This window comes from Cryptomeria japonica, chromosome 6 (genome assembly GCF_030272615.1).
Source record: "Cryptomeria japonica chromosome 6, Sugi_1.0, whole genome shotgun sequence".
Taxonomy (NCBI): Eukaryota; Viridiplantae; Streptophyta; class Pinopsida; order Cupressales; family Cupressaceae; genus Cryptomeria; species Cryptomeria japonica.
This window is the reverse complement of record NC_081410.1, coordinates 474,549,228-474,567,694: the sequence shown is the minus strand read 5'-3', so window position 1 is coordinate 474,567,694 and position 18,467 is coordinate 474,549,228. Positions and strand designations below refer to the sequence as shown.

Sequence of the window (18,467 nt, the reverse complement as noted above, 5' to 3'; positions counted from 1 at the left end):
TGCCTTGATACTTTATCAAGCAAGGATGACAACCCAAAATCCACCTAGCCAAGCTACCTTTGAATTCCCTATCATTGATCAACACGATAATAATAACCTCAAGAATATCCCTGCTTCAGTTCTCCCTAAGTTTTATGAGCTTGTAACAGAGGATCCAGACACATTTTTGTTTGAATTTGATATCCTCTATCAGAGTTATGATTATACTACTGATGCTCATAGACTCAAACTGTTTCCTGCTACTCTAAAAGAAGGAGCCCTCAGATGGTTTATGAGTCTTGGGAGAGATGTTGTTGAAAACTGGGAAGCTATGAAAACAAAATTTCTTTAGAAATACAAAGAATATTGCAGAAGTGGTAATAGGGGAGATGACATCTTTAGGATGTAGCAAAAAGATGATGAAAATTTGGAAGACTATATCTCAAGGTTCTTGTTTTGTCTAAAGAAAAAATCAGATTATAATCTTAATGAAGAATCTCAAAAGTTGCTTTTTCTCAGAGGAATAAGTGACGATTGCATTGAATCTCTAGACCTGATAGGAGGGGGATACATCTCTCAAGTCTCTTGGGAATATCTAAAGAAGATATATCAGAACTATTCTCGAGAAGCTGTGAAAAAGGGAAGAGGATATCAAGTTACCAAAGGAAAATATTCCAAGGGAGTTTCAAGGGTGGAGATTACTCACTTACTATTTGACTTCAAGTAAGATATTATAAATAACATGGCCACACAACTGGACACAATTTAGGCAAAAAGGAAGCATGAGGAAGCAGAGGCAATCCTAACTAAATATTGCCCTCACTGCAAGCAGAAGAAAAGAGATTGCAGATGTAAGACAGTAGCGAATATTGAAAACCATCATGCTTTTAGAATTCAAACCTATTGAAAGAGAAGAGGACCAAATATTTTATATAGCTCAAAGAAGACCATGGTCTCCACAACAAGGTATGCCACCTGATCCTTTATCTTTTAACGGTCCTTATTCAAATTCATATAATTCTAGTAATCAATGGAAAAATCAATATCCTCCCTCTTATGGGAATTTTCCTCAGCAACATTGGAACATTTACCATAGTGCATGGACCAATCACCAAAATCCCCCTCCTCCTTAGTAGCAAAATCAAGGAAATTGGCAACCACCTCAAGGAAATTGGCAACAAACACCTCAGTGGAGAGGAGGACAACAATAGCAAAATTAGTCCTCTAGTTTCCAACAGCCTCCTCAACGACCTCAATAGCAGAACCTAATGCCTCCACCTAATCAAAATGTTGCTACCCCACCTAAGCCTACTCAATTGCTAGCTCAGCCCATGCCAAATCCTAACAATAAAGAACCACAACAACAACAGGTTTATGCTACTGATCCAAATCAATACCCTGCCTATGTTGTTAGTATAAGTGATATCCATTTAAAGTCAGGAACAACTCTTCCTACATCTTCACCTCTAGTTATAACTGAAATGCCTAATGAAGGCCATATCCACCAGAGTGTCATAACTTCACCGGTTCCATCAAGGCCAGAACAACAAGAATCAAGCAATACACCTCCATTTCCTCAAAGATTGGAGGAAGAACCTACCAAACAAAAAGAAGAACTCATGTTTGATATTGTGGATCGGTTAAAGAATGTATTTGTCAAGATTCCTTTGTTTCAAGCAATAAAGGATGTTCCAATATCTGGAAAGGCAATTAAAGAAGCTTGTTTGAAAAAGCCAGGGAGAAAGAAGAAAGATCCACACACGATCCATGTTGTAGGCCAATTAGAAGACCTTATGTTAGGGAAATTTTGTGTCCCTAAGTATTCAAACCCAGGAAGTCCTCTTGTTGCAGTAGTCATTAATGGAGTTCAATTTCAAAATACTCTTATTGACCTTGGGGCAGCTATAAATGTAATGACAAATGATGTGATGCAGAAACTCAACATCACTAACCTGAGGACTACAACTACTGTCCTACAACTTGCAGACAGTTCTACTATTACACCAGATGGTATGGTGGAAGACCTTGTAGTAACACTGGATTCTTGGGAATATCCAACTGACTTTGTCATCCTCTCACATAAAGCAACTTTAGGAGGCTATCCTATTATCTTGGGTAGATCCTCATTAGCTACAATAGATGCTTTCATAGGATGTAGGTTAGGGGACATGACCATTTTTGATGGGACAAAAACTAAAATACTTGCATTATATTCACCTACCCAACCTCATCTTGAAGAGGAGCACTTAGTTTGGCTAGATATAAAAGAAGAATCTGATAAAGTCAATACAATACAACAATTGATGATGATAAGAAGGGGCCCCTTCTTGCAACTTCAAGAAGAAGAAGATGTGCTCTCTAATATTTTGTAAAATCAATATGGAATTCCTGATCAAACTGGTGGTTGTAATGCACAAAATGCATGTTCTCTACAATTATTACTGTCAACCTCTTCTGTAGAATCTCCTGCAGCTATAGATTTATTGCATACATTACTGCCGCATGAAGTAACAATTCCACATTTTCCTGCAACATCTATAATAGAGCTAGTCAAGCAAGTTGAAGTGGCCCTAGATAAATGGTTGAATGTCAATAGTCACCTTACTCAAGAACAAACTATGTATTTAACAAAAATGTTATAGTCCCATAAAGAAGCATTTGCTTGAGACTATACATATATGAAAGGGTTGCATCCTAAATTGTGCACACACTAAATCTACATCAGAGAAGATTGTAAACCAGTAAGACAACAAGAATTGCATAAGTTACTTAATACAGGATTTATATATCTCATCTCTGACAGAGAATGGGTATCTTCTCTAGTTATTGTTCCTAATAAAAATGGAAAGTGGAGAGTTTGTGTAGATTATAGGGAGCTTATTGTTGCAACCAAGAAAGATCACTTTCCTCTTCCTTTCATTGACCAAATATTAGACTCCTTGGTAGGAAAGGAATATTTTTCATTCTTAGATGGTTTCAGTAGATACAATTAGATAAGAATAGCCCCTGAGGACCAGAAAAAGACAACATTCACATGCCCATGGGGGACTTATGCCTACTTAGTACTTCCATTTGGCTTATGTAATTCCCCAACCACTTTTCAAAGGGCAGTTATAAGAATGTTCTCAGATATTTCTCACGATTGCATGGAGATATACATGGATGAATTCACTACATATGGTGGTACTTTTGAAGAAGCATTGAGTAACCTAAAAAAAACTTTACAGAGATGTGAGGATCACAATTTGTCTTTAAATAGTGAGAAGTGTTTTATGCTGATGCAGGAAGGTGTTTTTCTTGGCCACAATCTTTCTCATAAAGGAATTCAAGTAGACCCAGCAAAGATTGATGTTATTTCTAATTTGCCTATACCAACAAAACAAAAAGATGTTAGGAGTTTCTTAGGCCATGCAGGTTATTACAAAAGATTCATCAAATATTTCAGTAAAATTGTAGCACCACTATAAACACTCCTCACTAAAGATGTAGCATTCCAGTGGACAAATTCATGTAGCAAAGCATTCCCTGAGTTGCAGGAAGCATTAACTCATGCACCTGTACTTCAAGGTCCTAAATGGGAAATTCCATTCCATATACACACCGATGCATCTGATCATTCAATTGGAGCTATTCTAGGACAAGAAGAGACAACAATGGAACATGCAATCTATTTTCCTAGCAAAAACTTGTAGGGTGTTGAATTTAGCTACACAGTAACAGAGAAGGAAATGTTGACAGTTATCTATGCTCTCAATAAGTTCAGACATTATATAACTGGATATAAAGTCTATGTACACACTAACCATGCAACAATCAGATATCTTATAAATAAACCTTCAATTTTAGGAAGGTTGGCTAGATGGATTATTTTAATCCAAGAATTTGATATCACAATCATAGACAAACCAAGAAGAGCAAATGTAGTTGCCAATTTTCTCACACTTAACAACAAACCCAAAATCACCCATTTTGGATGATTCCTTTCCAGATGAGCATCTATTCTCTATTGTTGTTCAAACACCATGGTATGTTGATATAGCCAACTATTTAGTTGCTCAAAAGGTACCTTCTCATTTTTCTCCAAAAGAAAGGAAATTACTTGTTGTGGGAAAAGTTTCAAATTCACCTAGATAGTCGGATGCTTATTTTACATAGGACCGGATTAGGTGATGCAAAAATGCGTGAGAGAAGATGAGACTTATGATATACTACATGCATGCCATGATGAACCCTGTGGAGGACATTTTGCAGCCAAGAGAACATCTATCAAAATACTTAACACAAGATATTATTGGCCAACCCTTCATAAAGATGCAACCAAGTATACAAGGCAATGTGACAGATGCCAAAGGATGAGAAGACCAACAAGATTGGATGAAATTCCCTTGCACCCTCAAGTGGTGTTAACACCATTTGATAAGTGGGGCCTTGATTTTGTAGGACCAATTGATCCACCTTCTAATGGTAAATCTTACATTTTGGTTTGTACTGATTATGTCACCAAATGGGTATAATATAAGGCAATGAAACATGCAAGAGATAACAAGGTTGCTTAATTTCTATATGAAGAAATCTTCACAAGATATGGGGTTCCTAGATAAATTATCACAGACCAAGGAGCACAGTTCACATCTCAACTTGTTACAACATTAGTGAATGAATACAATATCAAGCATAGAAAATCTACACCATACCATCCTCAAGCCAATGGACAAGCAAAAATTACAAATAGGGAAATTGAAATCATCCTGACCAAAACTGTTAATCTTCATAGGAAAGATTGGGCATCTCGATTACTTGAAACAATCTAGGCATTTAGGACATCATGGAAAACAACAACAGGGTTTACTCCTTTTGAGATGCTCTATGGAAATAAAGCAATGATGCCCATTGAATTTGAGCTTAAAACTTTAATAATAGTTGAATTAGGGATGGATATTACTGATGCACAAAAAGCAAGAACTATGCAACTTAATGAGTTTGATGAAGTCAGAACAACTGCCCTGCAACACACAGACTCCTCTAAAATCAATGAATCAAATGGCATGATAAATATATCAAGGACAAAAACTTTCAATCTAGAGATTGGGCTCTCCTATATGGTTCTAGGTATCAAGATAATCTGGGTAAGCTTCACACCAGATGGCTAGGCCCATATGAGGTATCACATGTGTTTGACAATGGCGTTGTTCAACTCATGACAATTGATCCTGTTAGATTCAAGTTGTTAGTCAATGGGAATAGATTGAAGTTATATCATAAGCCCTAATCCAAAGAAGAGTTCATGAAACAATTTAATTCAAACGCCGGTTCTCCTGCAACTTCAAACTTGGAGTTTCCTGCAGCCGATGAAGGTGGGCCTTTCGCCCTACCTTCTGATTAATCAGTTATACTGATTCATAATAAACACTTCCATATTCCTGAAATTTATTTCTCCATAATAACATCTATACTTCACTCCATTTCTCTCTCATATCTTCCGTATCTCACTTCACATTCATCCGCTTTTCATGTTTTATCATTATATTAACTATAGGTATGTGAAAAGGACTCTGACATGCATCATGCCGCATCACTCCAGGTACGTAACAAATTGACGCTTGTATTATTTCCGGTTAGATTCATTCATTAACTATATTAAACTTGCCATGTATATTCCTCATTGCCTTGCTATTATTTCTCTTTTGCCATGTGAGGACACTTGGTACATTTTAGGTTGGGGGGAGTATACCGTGATTTGATTCATTCCTACGTATGATTTATTTTTTCCGTGTCTTGTGTCATCAATACTTTGTATCACTTTTTATGAAGATCAAATTTTAAGTGAATAAAGTGATTATGAATTTTTATGCACGTTGTTTTGTTGAAATCGTTGTACGCGTTGCCTTTCTAGATTAATTATGCCACCTTTAAGAGTCATAATTGCATTGTCTTGTCACCCTTGTGATTTCCAATCATCGTTCTTAGTTATTTCTAACCAAGAAGGGTTTTCTTTCAAAATAACAAGTTTTGAGCTACAAAAGACTCTGGTAAGAAGATAAAATAGAAGGTTGCAAAATATTGTGTAAACCATATTGAAAGAGCACAATGGGGGGATCTTTGATAAGGCATGAACCCATAGTTCATACCTCTATTTTGCAGGATCAAGTATGTGGTCAGGAGTTTGTTCAGAGTCGGTGGTTGAATTAATTTTTGAAGTTGGATGAATTTGATGAAGGAATAGCCACTGAGTTTACCATGACCTTCTCTAATGGAGAAGCAAATGTTAAAGGAATGAGAGTTTTGGCCACCGAAGAAAGAATTGTAGAAGTGACAGGTTTACCCGTTGAAGGAGAAAAGTATCCATAATCAAAGGATGCCTGGAGTGCCCGAGCGGAGTTTACAAGACCTGGAGACTGTCCACTAATTGTTGATAAGTAGGGGGCCAGAACAATTTCTTTATCAGATAAATGGATGGCAGTGACTGTTCACATAATCAAGTATTTAACATGTGAAGGGAGACAATCCTGTTTGCACTCAATACACTTCAAGCTTCTTAGCCATCTCAAACATGGAGTTAGAATGAACATTCCAAATGTGTTGTATAACCTCCTGATGATCATGGTCGCTGAAACCCAAAAAGGTAGGTCAAATTCAGTTTCCCACCATTTTTTAATTAAATCATTAGTAGAACGGTCATTGAAGGATGTTTTTCCATTGTCTTGGGAGGAATTTGTGTCACTACGTGAATTTAGGGTAGAAAATTATAAGGGTCAGAAAAGGGTTGCAAAAGTAAAGACTAAGGTTTACAAGAAGAAAAGGAAAACCACCCTTGGAGCCTCATGTTCTAAGGATCTCTTTGATGCAGAATTTCCTACAGCAAAAGAAATCCTGAGCAATATTGAGCCAATTCCTGTAGTCACTAGTGGAGATATTTTAATGGACATTCCTAGAAAAACTAGGGCTTCCACTCGAAGGGGAAATGGTAAGCCAGTTAAGTCAACAAAAGTTGAAATTGAAAAAGAAAACCCTAGTATTGAGGAGCCTGTGAGATTCTAGCAGAAGCAAGGTAGAAAGCAGAAACTCGATGAGAAATTAGAAGAAGAAACTTTAGCCCTTGGAAGGAAGAAACGGGGAATTGCAAAACCTCTTGTTACAACTGTTCAGTTTAAAGAGAGTACAAAGAAATCTAAAATTTTTAGAACCCATAGGGGCGTTCAAATTGAGTTTCAGAGAAGAAGTCATGGTTTAAAGGAAGGACGAAGAAAAACTCAAATGTGAAATTCAGGGGACCTATTCAGGTTGATTCCTTAAACTCAACTTCTCAACTCCCAGAGTCTGAAGAAAAAGAAGAAAAAGTTGAGTAGGAGGGGGAAATGAGTGAAGCTTCTGAAAATAATCAGATTTCTAAGGAGAAACAGAGTACCAAAGAACAACAGGAAATTCAGGAAGGACAATATTATGGTGAAGAGAACATGGATGGGTTGGATAATTTGGCAAAAGCAGTAGAAAAGGTGATTGAACAGGAGAAAGGCACATAATCTGCAACAACTGTTTCCATAATAGGACAGGAGGGAGTTCCTATAGTGGAAAGGCAAAAATCTGCCATTGAAGAAGAAACATAGCAAGAACAAACGTAGCAGACCCCTGGAGTTGAGCAAGAAGTAACTCCTATAGAAGAACAAGAAAATGGGGTAAGGCAAACAAAAAATCTTTCTCAGGAACCAGTAAATATACAAATGGTAGAGCAAGGACAATCGACTGAGGAACTAGAGAATGGTAAGAATGGGAAAATGAGAAGCGTCAAATGCAAAAGGAAATTGAGAAGAAAGATAAGGAGATTGTCATTCTTAAAGGAAATATAGGCATTGTGGTGACTATGGTGCCCAACATTCTTGAGTGTAGACCACCACCTAGGGTCTATGCCATGTACTTAAAGGAACGCTTCCTCACTTTCAAAATGTCCAGTGTTCTTTCAGATCGAGATCATTCCTTGGAAATTGTCCAGGAATTTTATCAAGTTTATCAAAACTCTCCTATTATGACTAAAAATTTACTTTGTGAATTTTATTTGTACAACTATGCAGTATCTAATGATAGGGAATGAAAAAATCTATTATATATTGATGACATACATTTGAGGGCACTAATTTCCTGGATCTAGAATGAACATGCAAGGGGTGAAGAAACTAAAACCTATCAAGAAGAAGAACTTAGAATTCCCTTGCCAATAAGAGTAGGAAGTGATATTCCTAGGAGATTGTATTATGATTGGCATAAAATTCTGTATCATCCTGATTTTAAGCCCAAAATATTAGCCTTGAGGGAAGAAGTATATAAGGAGTTTGAAGCAATGAGGCCCTCTGAGGCACAATCAACTTTAGTTCATGTAGCAAGAAGGTGGAATAGTCTTACAAAAGAGCTACAGATGGTAGAGCCATATTCTTTGCAAAATTATTATGCATCTTTGAAAAGTACTTTATGGTACCTTCAGTTGGGGTGAACAAAAATGAATAATTGGCTCCCTTTACTCTTTCAGCCACCTATACTTTTATGGCTGATACCAAATTGTAATAGGTATGCCAATTCATTTGATGTGACAACATAAAAAGCTAGATGGGATAGGCTTGAAAGAAATAAGGGGTTTTATTGAAACATTGCTACAAGATGCTCAGGACAAACTCAAGTCATTAATTACAATGCTCAGGCAAAGGAAGGAATGCAACATCCTCATCTTCTAGATGACCAACAAGATTTTAGGTTGGGGGGAATGATGAGCCAAAAGAATGGCTCTATTTTATCTATGTGTATGTATCATTACTAGGACATTAGAAGTCTAGTTATGTCTTTTGAGTTTAGAACCTTTGCCAAGTGATAATATTTTATGTCTTGATGACATGGTCATATGACATAAACTCATTTGATATATGTTCCTTTTTTATGCAATTTAATAGGTAATTGTGCTATGAAGAATATCCATGGTAATGCTACATGTATATTTTGAATGTTATTCTAATAGGAATAATTAGGCCTATATTTGTGTACATTAACAATTTCATGCAAGATTAAAGAAGAATGTTGAACCGGTCCAGGATGTTCAACAATTGAAGATTATGGAGTTGCTGACCGGGAAAGGGACAACAAGAATTGTTGTTGATGAAGTTAGCTGGCAGTTGGAAGTGGTTCATTATGACTTATTTTAATACTTAATGTTTTTATTTGTTGAAGGAGTAGATTTAGGATTGAAGTTATGCTAGATTCTTTCTGTTGTTCCAACAGACTTTGACTGATTCTCAACATTTGTAATTTTACCTTTTTTTCTCCTTGTTCAATAAAAGCATCCTCCTTAAACCTTGGGAGTGGTATGCTAGTTAGTTAGGAATTTCATTCTTTAAATAAACCTCCCACCTTCTCTTGTATGGTGGTTGAGGAGAAGATAGTTTCGGTTATAGTAATATAGTTTTAAGTTAGAAAAAATGGACTTTCAATAACTTGTTATGTTGTCAAGTACTTTTAAATCAATAAAGATGATGCTTTAAGCTGTAGACATTTGATTCAGTTATCTGGATGCTTGATAAGGGGGCCCACTTAGTGATTCTTCCTTTGGCTTCTTTTATCAATCATTTCTTATTATGTGCTTAGCATTATCTTGATCACGAATTGTTTCTGCAGCCACTGGAATACTTCCTGTGACTATTCCTGCAGCCACTACCAACTGAGTAGAACCTTGTTTGTTGATCATGGATAAGTTTTGTTTTTCTTAAATGTTTCTTACAAGGTGGTTAGCTTTCCTTACAAGTATTTTAGTTATTTATTTCCAACATTGTCTTAGAGAAACATTTCAATTCTAGCAATAGGAAAAGTGGTTGTTTTAGTCTTTCTAGTGCATATACCTTGCAGACCCATTTCAAGTATACACCCCAGGTTGAAAACTAAATGGACCTTCATGATGAAAGATATTTACTTAGTTGGATGTCCAATCCCTAAGGTATGATTTCAAGGTCTAACTTTTGAACCATTAAGAAGAGAAATCAATGGAGAGAAGTTCACTTTGGTTTCTCTGAAGGAGAAGGAGAAGGAAGTGAAAACCTTGAGTCTTGTGAAGAGTTGTTGTGTTGAGAAGCAGTATGCAAAGGATGGCTTGGATTTGAAGAAAGACCTTGTGGATAGGCATGATAGCAAGGTGGTACCAGATGGCAACAATGTTCGAGTTATGGTTGCAGACAAGATGAATTCTGGTGGAGGAACTAAATCAAATTTGCGAAAGAAAGTTGGTTAGAGATAATGTAGATATGAAGAAAGGAAAATGAGGAGAAGTGGAAAAGAAGATGGATAATTCAGCTGAGTTACTGGAAGGGGAAAGGAGGAAGAACTTTGCAAACAAGGAAGACATTTGGGTCAGAAATGAGAGCGGGATCTATATTGCGAATCCTTTATGATGTTCATGAGTTTCCTCTCATGGAACATCTTTTTCTACCTGGGGTGTCTAATGCAGGAGCATCCTTGGTCTATGAGCAATCTTGCATCAACCAAAAATATTTGCTTTAGTTTTCTTTCTGTTCAGTTATGTGTTGCAGCTTTTGTATTTGTTTTTGGCATTCTCCCGATAGTTGTTTCTTTTTTGTTACGTACCATATTCATGGCTTCCAGACATGTTCTTATTCCTTATTCTAGATTTATAGTTCATTTGGATTCTTTTCCGACAACTTGTCACTTCCAGATTATCTATTTCTTGGTTCCCGGAGTAGTTTTGAGCTTAAAAGCTAGTTGGAGATTTCTTCTCTTGCAGAGTAATTATTGCCTTGCAGGTCTAATTGGCACCACATATGATGTTCTTAGGCCCTTGGCTGACCTTCTTTGGTGGTCCACACTTTGTTATTGTCTTTGGTGGAGGAGATCTTCACGCTTTGGGTCCAACCTATTTTACACGTTTCATTTTCCTATCTTGGAGAATGTAATCTTTTGTGGCCAACCCAGATGTGTTCTAGATGCTATATATATTGTTGTATTTTATCTTTAGGGGGAGAAGAGAAGATAGATGATAATTTAGATTCATGATTTATAATTTAAACTCCTTTGGAGGTCTAGATGGATTATTTTCTGGAATGTATGTTGTTCTAGGCCTGTAAGCCTGTATGTATATCAGATGTTGCAATCTAGTTTGTAATGAATCTATGATGTTGTGGATGTCAAATTTTGCATTTTCTATATTTTGTGTTGTTTCTTTTGTTGTCTTACTCTTGTTGCATGATTCAGATTGTTCTCTTTAAGGGCCCTCTGGAACATGGCTGCTCACCTCTTCTTTTGTGTTGCATTGTTCATAACTTGATATCCTTTCTTGCACAAGAATTGTCCTTCATGTAGATGTGTGTCCCTTGTTAGGACCTATTCTTTCTTTGAAACTGTACGTCTTTTATGAATAATCTCTCTTTAGAAGCTGTGTAATTCTTCTCATTGTCCTTACACTTGGGGGGCAATGCTCTCTCTCTCTCTCTCTCTCTCTCTCTCTCTCTCCTTTCTAAGGATCTACTTTTCCTTTATTTAGTGGTGTTTGCTTATGATTTGATTTCATTCCTTGTGTGAAGTTGTTGTTTGCTCAAGGATTCTCTCTTATGCAAGAGGCGTAAGTCCTTGGCTACAACCTCTTCTTCACTTGGAAATGTATATCAATTATAAACTTACCCCCTTTCATAGGGTCAAAAGTTTGTAGATTGGATGATACAAGCTTCCTTAACACTATTTCAATGGGTTCCTTAAAAGGTGTGTAGGTTCGATTTGGTTTGTATGTAGTGTACCTGCTCTTAGGTACATCTTGTCGAGTGTTGTTCACTTGGTTGTTTGTGGGGTTATTTTTGTTATTATTGTTGTTGTTCATGTTTGGTCCTGACAATTTCACAATAGGTTGTGCGGTTTTTACATTTCTAGCATCAACAATGCCATTATTAACAATGTTCTTGTTTTTAGTCTAGAATTTTGGTTTATCACTGTTGTAAGTAGGGTGAGGACTATCTTTGTTATCTTTGAATATTTTCACCAAGCCCTTTTTGATAAGAGATTTCTCAATTTTGAGTCCTTGGGCTATCACCTCCTCAAAAGAGTCTGAATGTCTGACTTCCAAGTAGAATTCCATCTCTTCATTTAAGTTTGTAATGAAGATTTCAACTAATTGTTCCTCAGGAATGTGGAAAGAACGTCTTCTAGAAAGGCATCTCCACCTTTGCAAGAATATTTAGAATAACTCTCCATTCATTTTTTTAGTGTTGCATAAATCCACCATGGAGACATTGTGTTCTATGTTGTGTGCATGGTGAGTAATGAATCTTTGCACTAAGTCATCAAATGTCTTGATTTCACCTAGAAATCGTGAAAACCACTACATAGTTGAGCCTCCTAAACTTTGGGGAAAGAGGTGCATTATTTATGTTTTGTGATGAGAAACTTCTAAGAAAGTTATATAAAATTCAGGAACATGATCCCTAGGATCATCCTTTCCCTTGTATTTGTCAAACTTGGGAGCCTCAAAATTTTGAGGAAAAGGTTGCACGATCATGCTCCTATCAAATGGATAAGTACATATGTCCTCTAGAGAATACCCTTTTTGCGATCTCCCTGAATTTGTTTTCTATTATGAGAGACCATTTATTTATTGGCATAAGATATCCATCTTTGTGTTGGGGGTTGGGATATAACCATGTTCGTCATGTTGATATTGATTTATGTCATTGTTGTTGGTAGTTTGTTGCCTACGATCGTTTTGATCCATGTTCCGATGATTATTAGTATATATTGGATCGAGTGTATCTGCTACTTGCAAAACATCATAGTAGGGTGGGATTTTTGCACCTTCTTGTGCGAGTTTGAGAAAGTGAGTGTTTGCATTCTCTTTGAGTATTATGTCAAATAGTTGCTTCTTCTATTTCCTCTTGTGTAGGAGTTTGTGAATCTTCTCCTCTTGTAAATTCTCTATGATGAAAAGGATTGACATCTTCATCATCCTCTGATTCATGTTGTGATTCTTCTAGCCTACGCCTCATGGATCTTGTCGCAACCATGTAAAAATTTGACGTATGAAAGCATGATTGTGATGATTGTGATGGTCTATCTCTTTCTATAGATCCAATATTTGACTAAAATGGGATGAATTCGTTGGTGTGAGTGAATGATTCTAAATACCACAATTTTATCAACAAAATACTCTTCAGATATTTAGTTTAATGTTTGATAGTTAGGGTAAGGTATAGCGAGTATCGTGATTGACATCCACAAGCTACCTAATAATGAGAGGATGCACTCATGAGTTAGTTTTACCTACCATAGATGACTAGTATGACCTCTTAGGACGATTGGTCCTAGATGTTGTTGAAAGCTAAATGGATTATGATTGGGTGATGGATTCTTACTGTAAGCACAAACTTTGGAGTTTCTAGTAGGAGATTTTTGGTTGTGGGATGTAAGATGGTTTGTAAATAGGAATGGATGAAAGGTTACCCTAGACAAGGAATGAATTAATATGTGATTTCTTGTTAAGGAAAATTAGAAAAGGATATTTGACCACTTCTATTGAGAGATTGGGACAAAAGGTCTTTGTTGAAAGGCACGTGATCTCAAAGGTTCTTTGTCAAACTCATTTCCATAACCATGTAGATAATCATGAAAATAGTGAAGGAATGTTCGATTGTTTAACAAGAGTATGATTTTTGTAGAGAAAACTTCTCTTCTTTAAGATCTCTTTTTGGCTAGGCTTATTCTTCTTCAATCAATAATAAATGGACTTCTTGATATGCTTGAGGGACTTGAGGATATGATGCATTTGGAAAGCTTTGTGTTGTAGCAAGGTGTATGTTTGTGTCAAGCTTTGGATTTGTTTCTTTTGGCAAGAAATATTAGACAAAAAAGCACATCGGCGAATTATCAACGCTTTGAGCAAGCATGAGATAAAGTGGGGCCTAGATTAGCCCAAATTTGAACATAATGGGTTGTAACAATTGCAGACACTTGAAGACATACAACTTAGGCTAAAATTGGAAAACATTTAATGGGGCCCCCGAGACATAGAAATACCTCAGATAAGCAGACAGATAAAGATTCTAGTAGCGTTGGCTCTGTTGGAAATGGTTGGTCATTGCTACTGCTATGATATGTTATTGTCATTGGTGTCAACATATTCATGTGATTTATTCTGGTGTGATTGGGAAGATTTTCTGATCCGGTTTGTAGTTCTTTGTTTTACCGGACTCTGTTGATATTTCCTCCGGTATATTCTGGTTTAATCAGATCCAGTGCTGAGACTTTGGGATATTGTTTTGGTTGGTCTTGTGTTTCTTCATTTCAGATTGTTCATGATTTAATGATCTACAAGTTATCTTTCTTCATGACAGTTGCTGATTGGTTGTGTTCTTGAGCTTCTAGACGTTGATAGATGAAGATTTGGAAAGTGGTATTGGTGCAATTGTTCCAGATGATTCTAACATGCTTGTTAGTGTTTCCTAGTTGTGTCCTATTTGTTTTGGTGATCCACATTGATTGTTGTGTAATTTTTTGGTGGTTTTCGTCCTTCGGTATTGATTTTCATGTTATGCAGTATTTCTGGTGGTGTAGCATGTTGTGGTTGATCTTGGCATGAATTACGGTGGAGTTGATCATTTGGGAATTTGAATTAGGTCCATGTTATGTCATGTAAATCATTATTTTGGTTTGGTGGTTGATCTTTGTATCGCGTGATGTAATTTTGTAATTAAGGGTTGAGGGTTTAGCCGACCTTGTTATCAAGGTTGATGAATTGTATATATAGGTGAGTTATTCATGTAGTTTGGGTGTTGATGATGTGTCTGCATTATCAGAGAGATATTTGTGTGCAAAAAAGTGATTTATGATTTGGTGCTGAGTTTGAGGCGAGATTGGTGTTGCACGACAGACATTTGTGCTTAACCAGAAGTATAATCAGGCATTTGGAGATGCTATTCTTTCATTTCACTTCTTCTAGATTGTAGTCCAAATCTTATTGTAAGTCAGTGAGACTTCCCTCAGGGTTGTCACCTTCCGGACATATATCTCTTGAGTAGTGAGATCTAGGTAGCATGCCTGAATGCATGTGCATTCCCCATTGTAATATTTTCACATACTAGTGCAGAGTATCATCTTACTGTGGGTAGGTTTCCATCGTGGTTTTTCCGTTAATTGGGTTTTCCACATCAAAAATCTTGGTGTTGTGTTTCGTGTTGTTAATTTTCTTATTTGTTTATTGTTGCAGTTTGGTAGATCTGTTATTGTGCTTAAATTTTTAATTTTCAGTGAAGGTTGATTCACCCCCCCTCTTAGTCTTCCTTCTTGGCTGTTGCTAACAATAGATATCAGATCTAGATCCTCCGGTAGAAGCTTAATCACTTGAGGTGATCCGGGATGGCAGATCAAGGTATTTTGTTTAAGAAGGACAATCTGAGTTTTGATGGAAGCAACTATACTATATGGAAGAACTAGATGGAGGTACATTTGAAATGTCTTGGAGAAGATTACTGAAATATTACAAAGAATCTCTATGTTGTTCCTCAAAATGGACCATCCATTCTTGATGAGGTTAAGGAAGTAGAATACAATATTAGAGTGAAGGAAGCATTGCTTAGTGCCCTAACTGATTCAAAGATGATGAATTTTATGGGACTTCAGACCGCACATGAGATATAGGAGAAGCTTGAAATCTTGTATGAAAGTGACAAACAGTGAAAGTTGCTAAGTTGCAGATCTTGAAAGGAAAATATGAGACATGACGATGGGAGATGATGAAAACATGCATTCTTTTATGGATAAGGTGAATGACCTTGTCCTAGGTATCATATGTGCTAGTGGAAGAATTGAGGAAGATGAAATTGTTGTTAAGGTGCTAAGGTCTTTGCCTCTTGCTTATAAACATAAGGTTGTTGCTATTGATGAGATCTAGAGTGTGACTACAGTGACAAGAGATGTTTTGGTTGGAAAGCTTGCTGCATTTGAGCCGAGTGAGTTTGGAGAATTACATGGAAATTCTAAGATAACATTTAGAGCATTTGCATCTGTATCTGGTAAGAAGAAGTATGATCCTGATGAGTGCAAAATATCCAAATATGAGAGAGAGAGAGAGAGAGAGAGAGAGAGAGAGAGAGAGAGAGAGAGAGAGAGAGAGCTTGATGAACTTGAAGCATCGATTTCCCAAAGATTGCCTAAAGGTGCTGGTAAGTATAATGGAAAGTTGCCTTTGAAATGTTTTTTGATTACGGGAAAAACAGGTTTTGAAGGGACCCCAAAACCCTTTACAAAAGAACCTTAAAAGATAAAAGAATTAAGAAACAAGAAAAGACATTCTGCAAAAAAACCAGCAAAGAACTAGGAAAAAGCCAACACAAAAGCCCAACAAAACCAACAACATCTAGCGAAAACAAAAAATAGACAAAAAACTTAATGTTTTTAAGGGCATTAGCTAATTTTCTGCTAATCCCTTGCATTTCTTTGATATTATCCCTGAGCATTGGGATTTCCTTGGAAGAGTCCAAGGCAAATTTTTTCATACTCGCCCTAGTCTTTTTGGCCACACCTCCATGAGCACTATCCACGTTCCCAGCCTCAATAGCATCATCATCAACATCAAGGTTCACAAAAGGTTTGGAAGTGCTGGAGCCATCAAGGTATATGGCAATTTCTTCCATATTCCTGGTCATAGAGTTGAGTATATCTGGAATCATAATCAGGAAGTTCTTCATAGCTATCTTTCCTTCCTCCAGCTTACTGATCTGATCTTCCAGCTTCTCCACTTTTTTGTCCATAACTTTTTTCCACTGCTCCTGGTTACTTTCATCTTTCTTTCCTTGCTCTTCCTGCTGATTAGCTATTTTTTCCATTTTATTAATTCTTTCATATACCCACCTATCAAAACCCAGACGAGCCTCAGACTGGTTCTTGAGCTTATCTAGAGTAATCTCATCTCCAACTCTTTCCTTTTCCCTGCTCGTATCCTCCTTTTCCTTGTTCTGCTTAGTTTCCATTTCCCTTTCCACCTTATTAATCTGGTTGTCTTGCTCCTCCATAGGCTGGCTATTAAAATTACCAGTACTCATGCTGTGGGTAGGGCTATTCTGATCAGAAACATCCTCTGCTCCTCCTTCCTCTTCCCCCACTTCCTCTTCTTTCTAGCTCTCCTCTCCTTCAGACTTATCAATCTTCATCTCACTTCCTTCTTTTCCCATATACTTAGAATCAACCTCCATTTCCTTTTGTTTATCCATGTCCTCTTGAATATTCTCCACAATGGCTTTTTAACCTTTTTACTTTGTTTCAACTCATCCTTACTGGGCCTAGAATCCTCAATTTTCTTCGTTCCTTTCCTTGGCGACACCGACAACCTTTTGTTTTCTTGAATAGCCAAAATCTTACAATGCTCACAAATGAGCAAATTAAGGCCATAATGTAGCATAGGAGAAGAGGGATTCTTGTTGTGCTTGTTCAATGACCGCGACAGAGACTTGGAAAGGTAATAGGGAAGAGAAATCCTCTTCTCATGCCTAATGTGATTCAGAAGCACAAAGTGATAGGTATGGACCCTAGTAAAATGACCCTCCACTATAATATACACCATTATGGCATTAAGCACACAACCCCAGATTTTTTTAATATTAGCCGCATCATAATACCCCCCAGAAGCTTTGCCTAATTTTGCTCTCTCCTTCTCTTTGCATGGAAAAAGATTCACCACATTATTGGACACTTTCAGGTCCCTAAATAAATTGAGACTAGAATGGGGCATACCTGTGACCGTAGAAATGAGGTCCATGTCCATCTTGAATTTAACACCATGAATTTTGAAGGAGCTATTTTTTGAGTTTTTAGTCACTCTGATAACCGCAAGGTTAACTCTTCTTTTGTCATAATCCACCAGTTTTTCCATGAAATGTGTCATAAAACCTTTCTCCAGCTTTGTCCATACCTTAGGAATCTCCCGCCATCTGAAAATATTATCAAGTTTCTCTCTACTCAGATCACCTCCCATTTTAGAATTCGTTCTACAATTCCTCTGCTTCTGCGACTTCAGAGCTATCTTCCAAATGACACTCGGCTTTTTAAAAATACATACCCACAAAGCGTGTGAAATTTTAACATTCTTATTTAGCACTCTGCCCTTCTGATGAGCTATCATTACCTTTCTAAATATTTGATGATTAATCATTAATACTACCATGATTAACGTGCGATTCTTCTTTCCCCATAAATCTGTCCTTCCTAATGAGGTCTTTAGTATTAAATTCAATATTATCTTCCCCATTCCATATGTTTTGATCTTCATAAATAACACCAAGGAAGGCAAGACCGTCCGCTACGACATTTTTTTCCCTGAAAGCATGCTCAATAATAATTGATTTAAAACTAGAAATAATTTCTCTGGCTTTAAAAATAATATTTTCTATAGACCACGAAGGCTCAACTTCACCCTTAAGGCATTTAATAATATTAAGAGAGTCTCCCTCCAACCATACATTATCATGATT

At 36.8% G+C, this 18,467-nt stretch overlaps 1 protein-coding gene across 1 annotated transcript; it reads left to right on the top strand.

Annotated features, from left to right (window-relative positions):
- The first annotated feature begins 1,247 nt into the window (after positions 1-1,247).
- LOC131050994 (uncharacterized) lies at positions 1,248-2,351 on the top strand. The gene has a single exon (XM_057985316.2). It carries the CDS (start codon positions 1,248-1,250, stop codon positions 2,349-2,351), a length of 1,104 nt encoding a protein of 367 aa, XP_057841299.2.
- Positions 2,352-18,467: the final 16,116 nt, after the last annotated feature.

Excerpts from the sequence above, each read along its gene's own strand:
- LOC131050994 (XM_057985316.2), top strand. The coding sequence starts at position 1,248 with ATGCCTCCACCTAATCAAAATGTTGCTACCCCACCTAAGCCTACTCAA.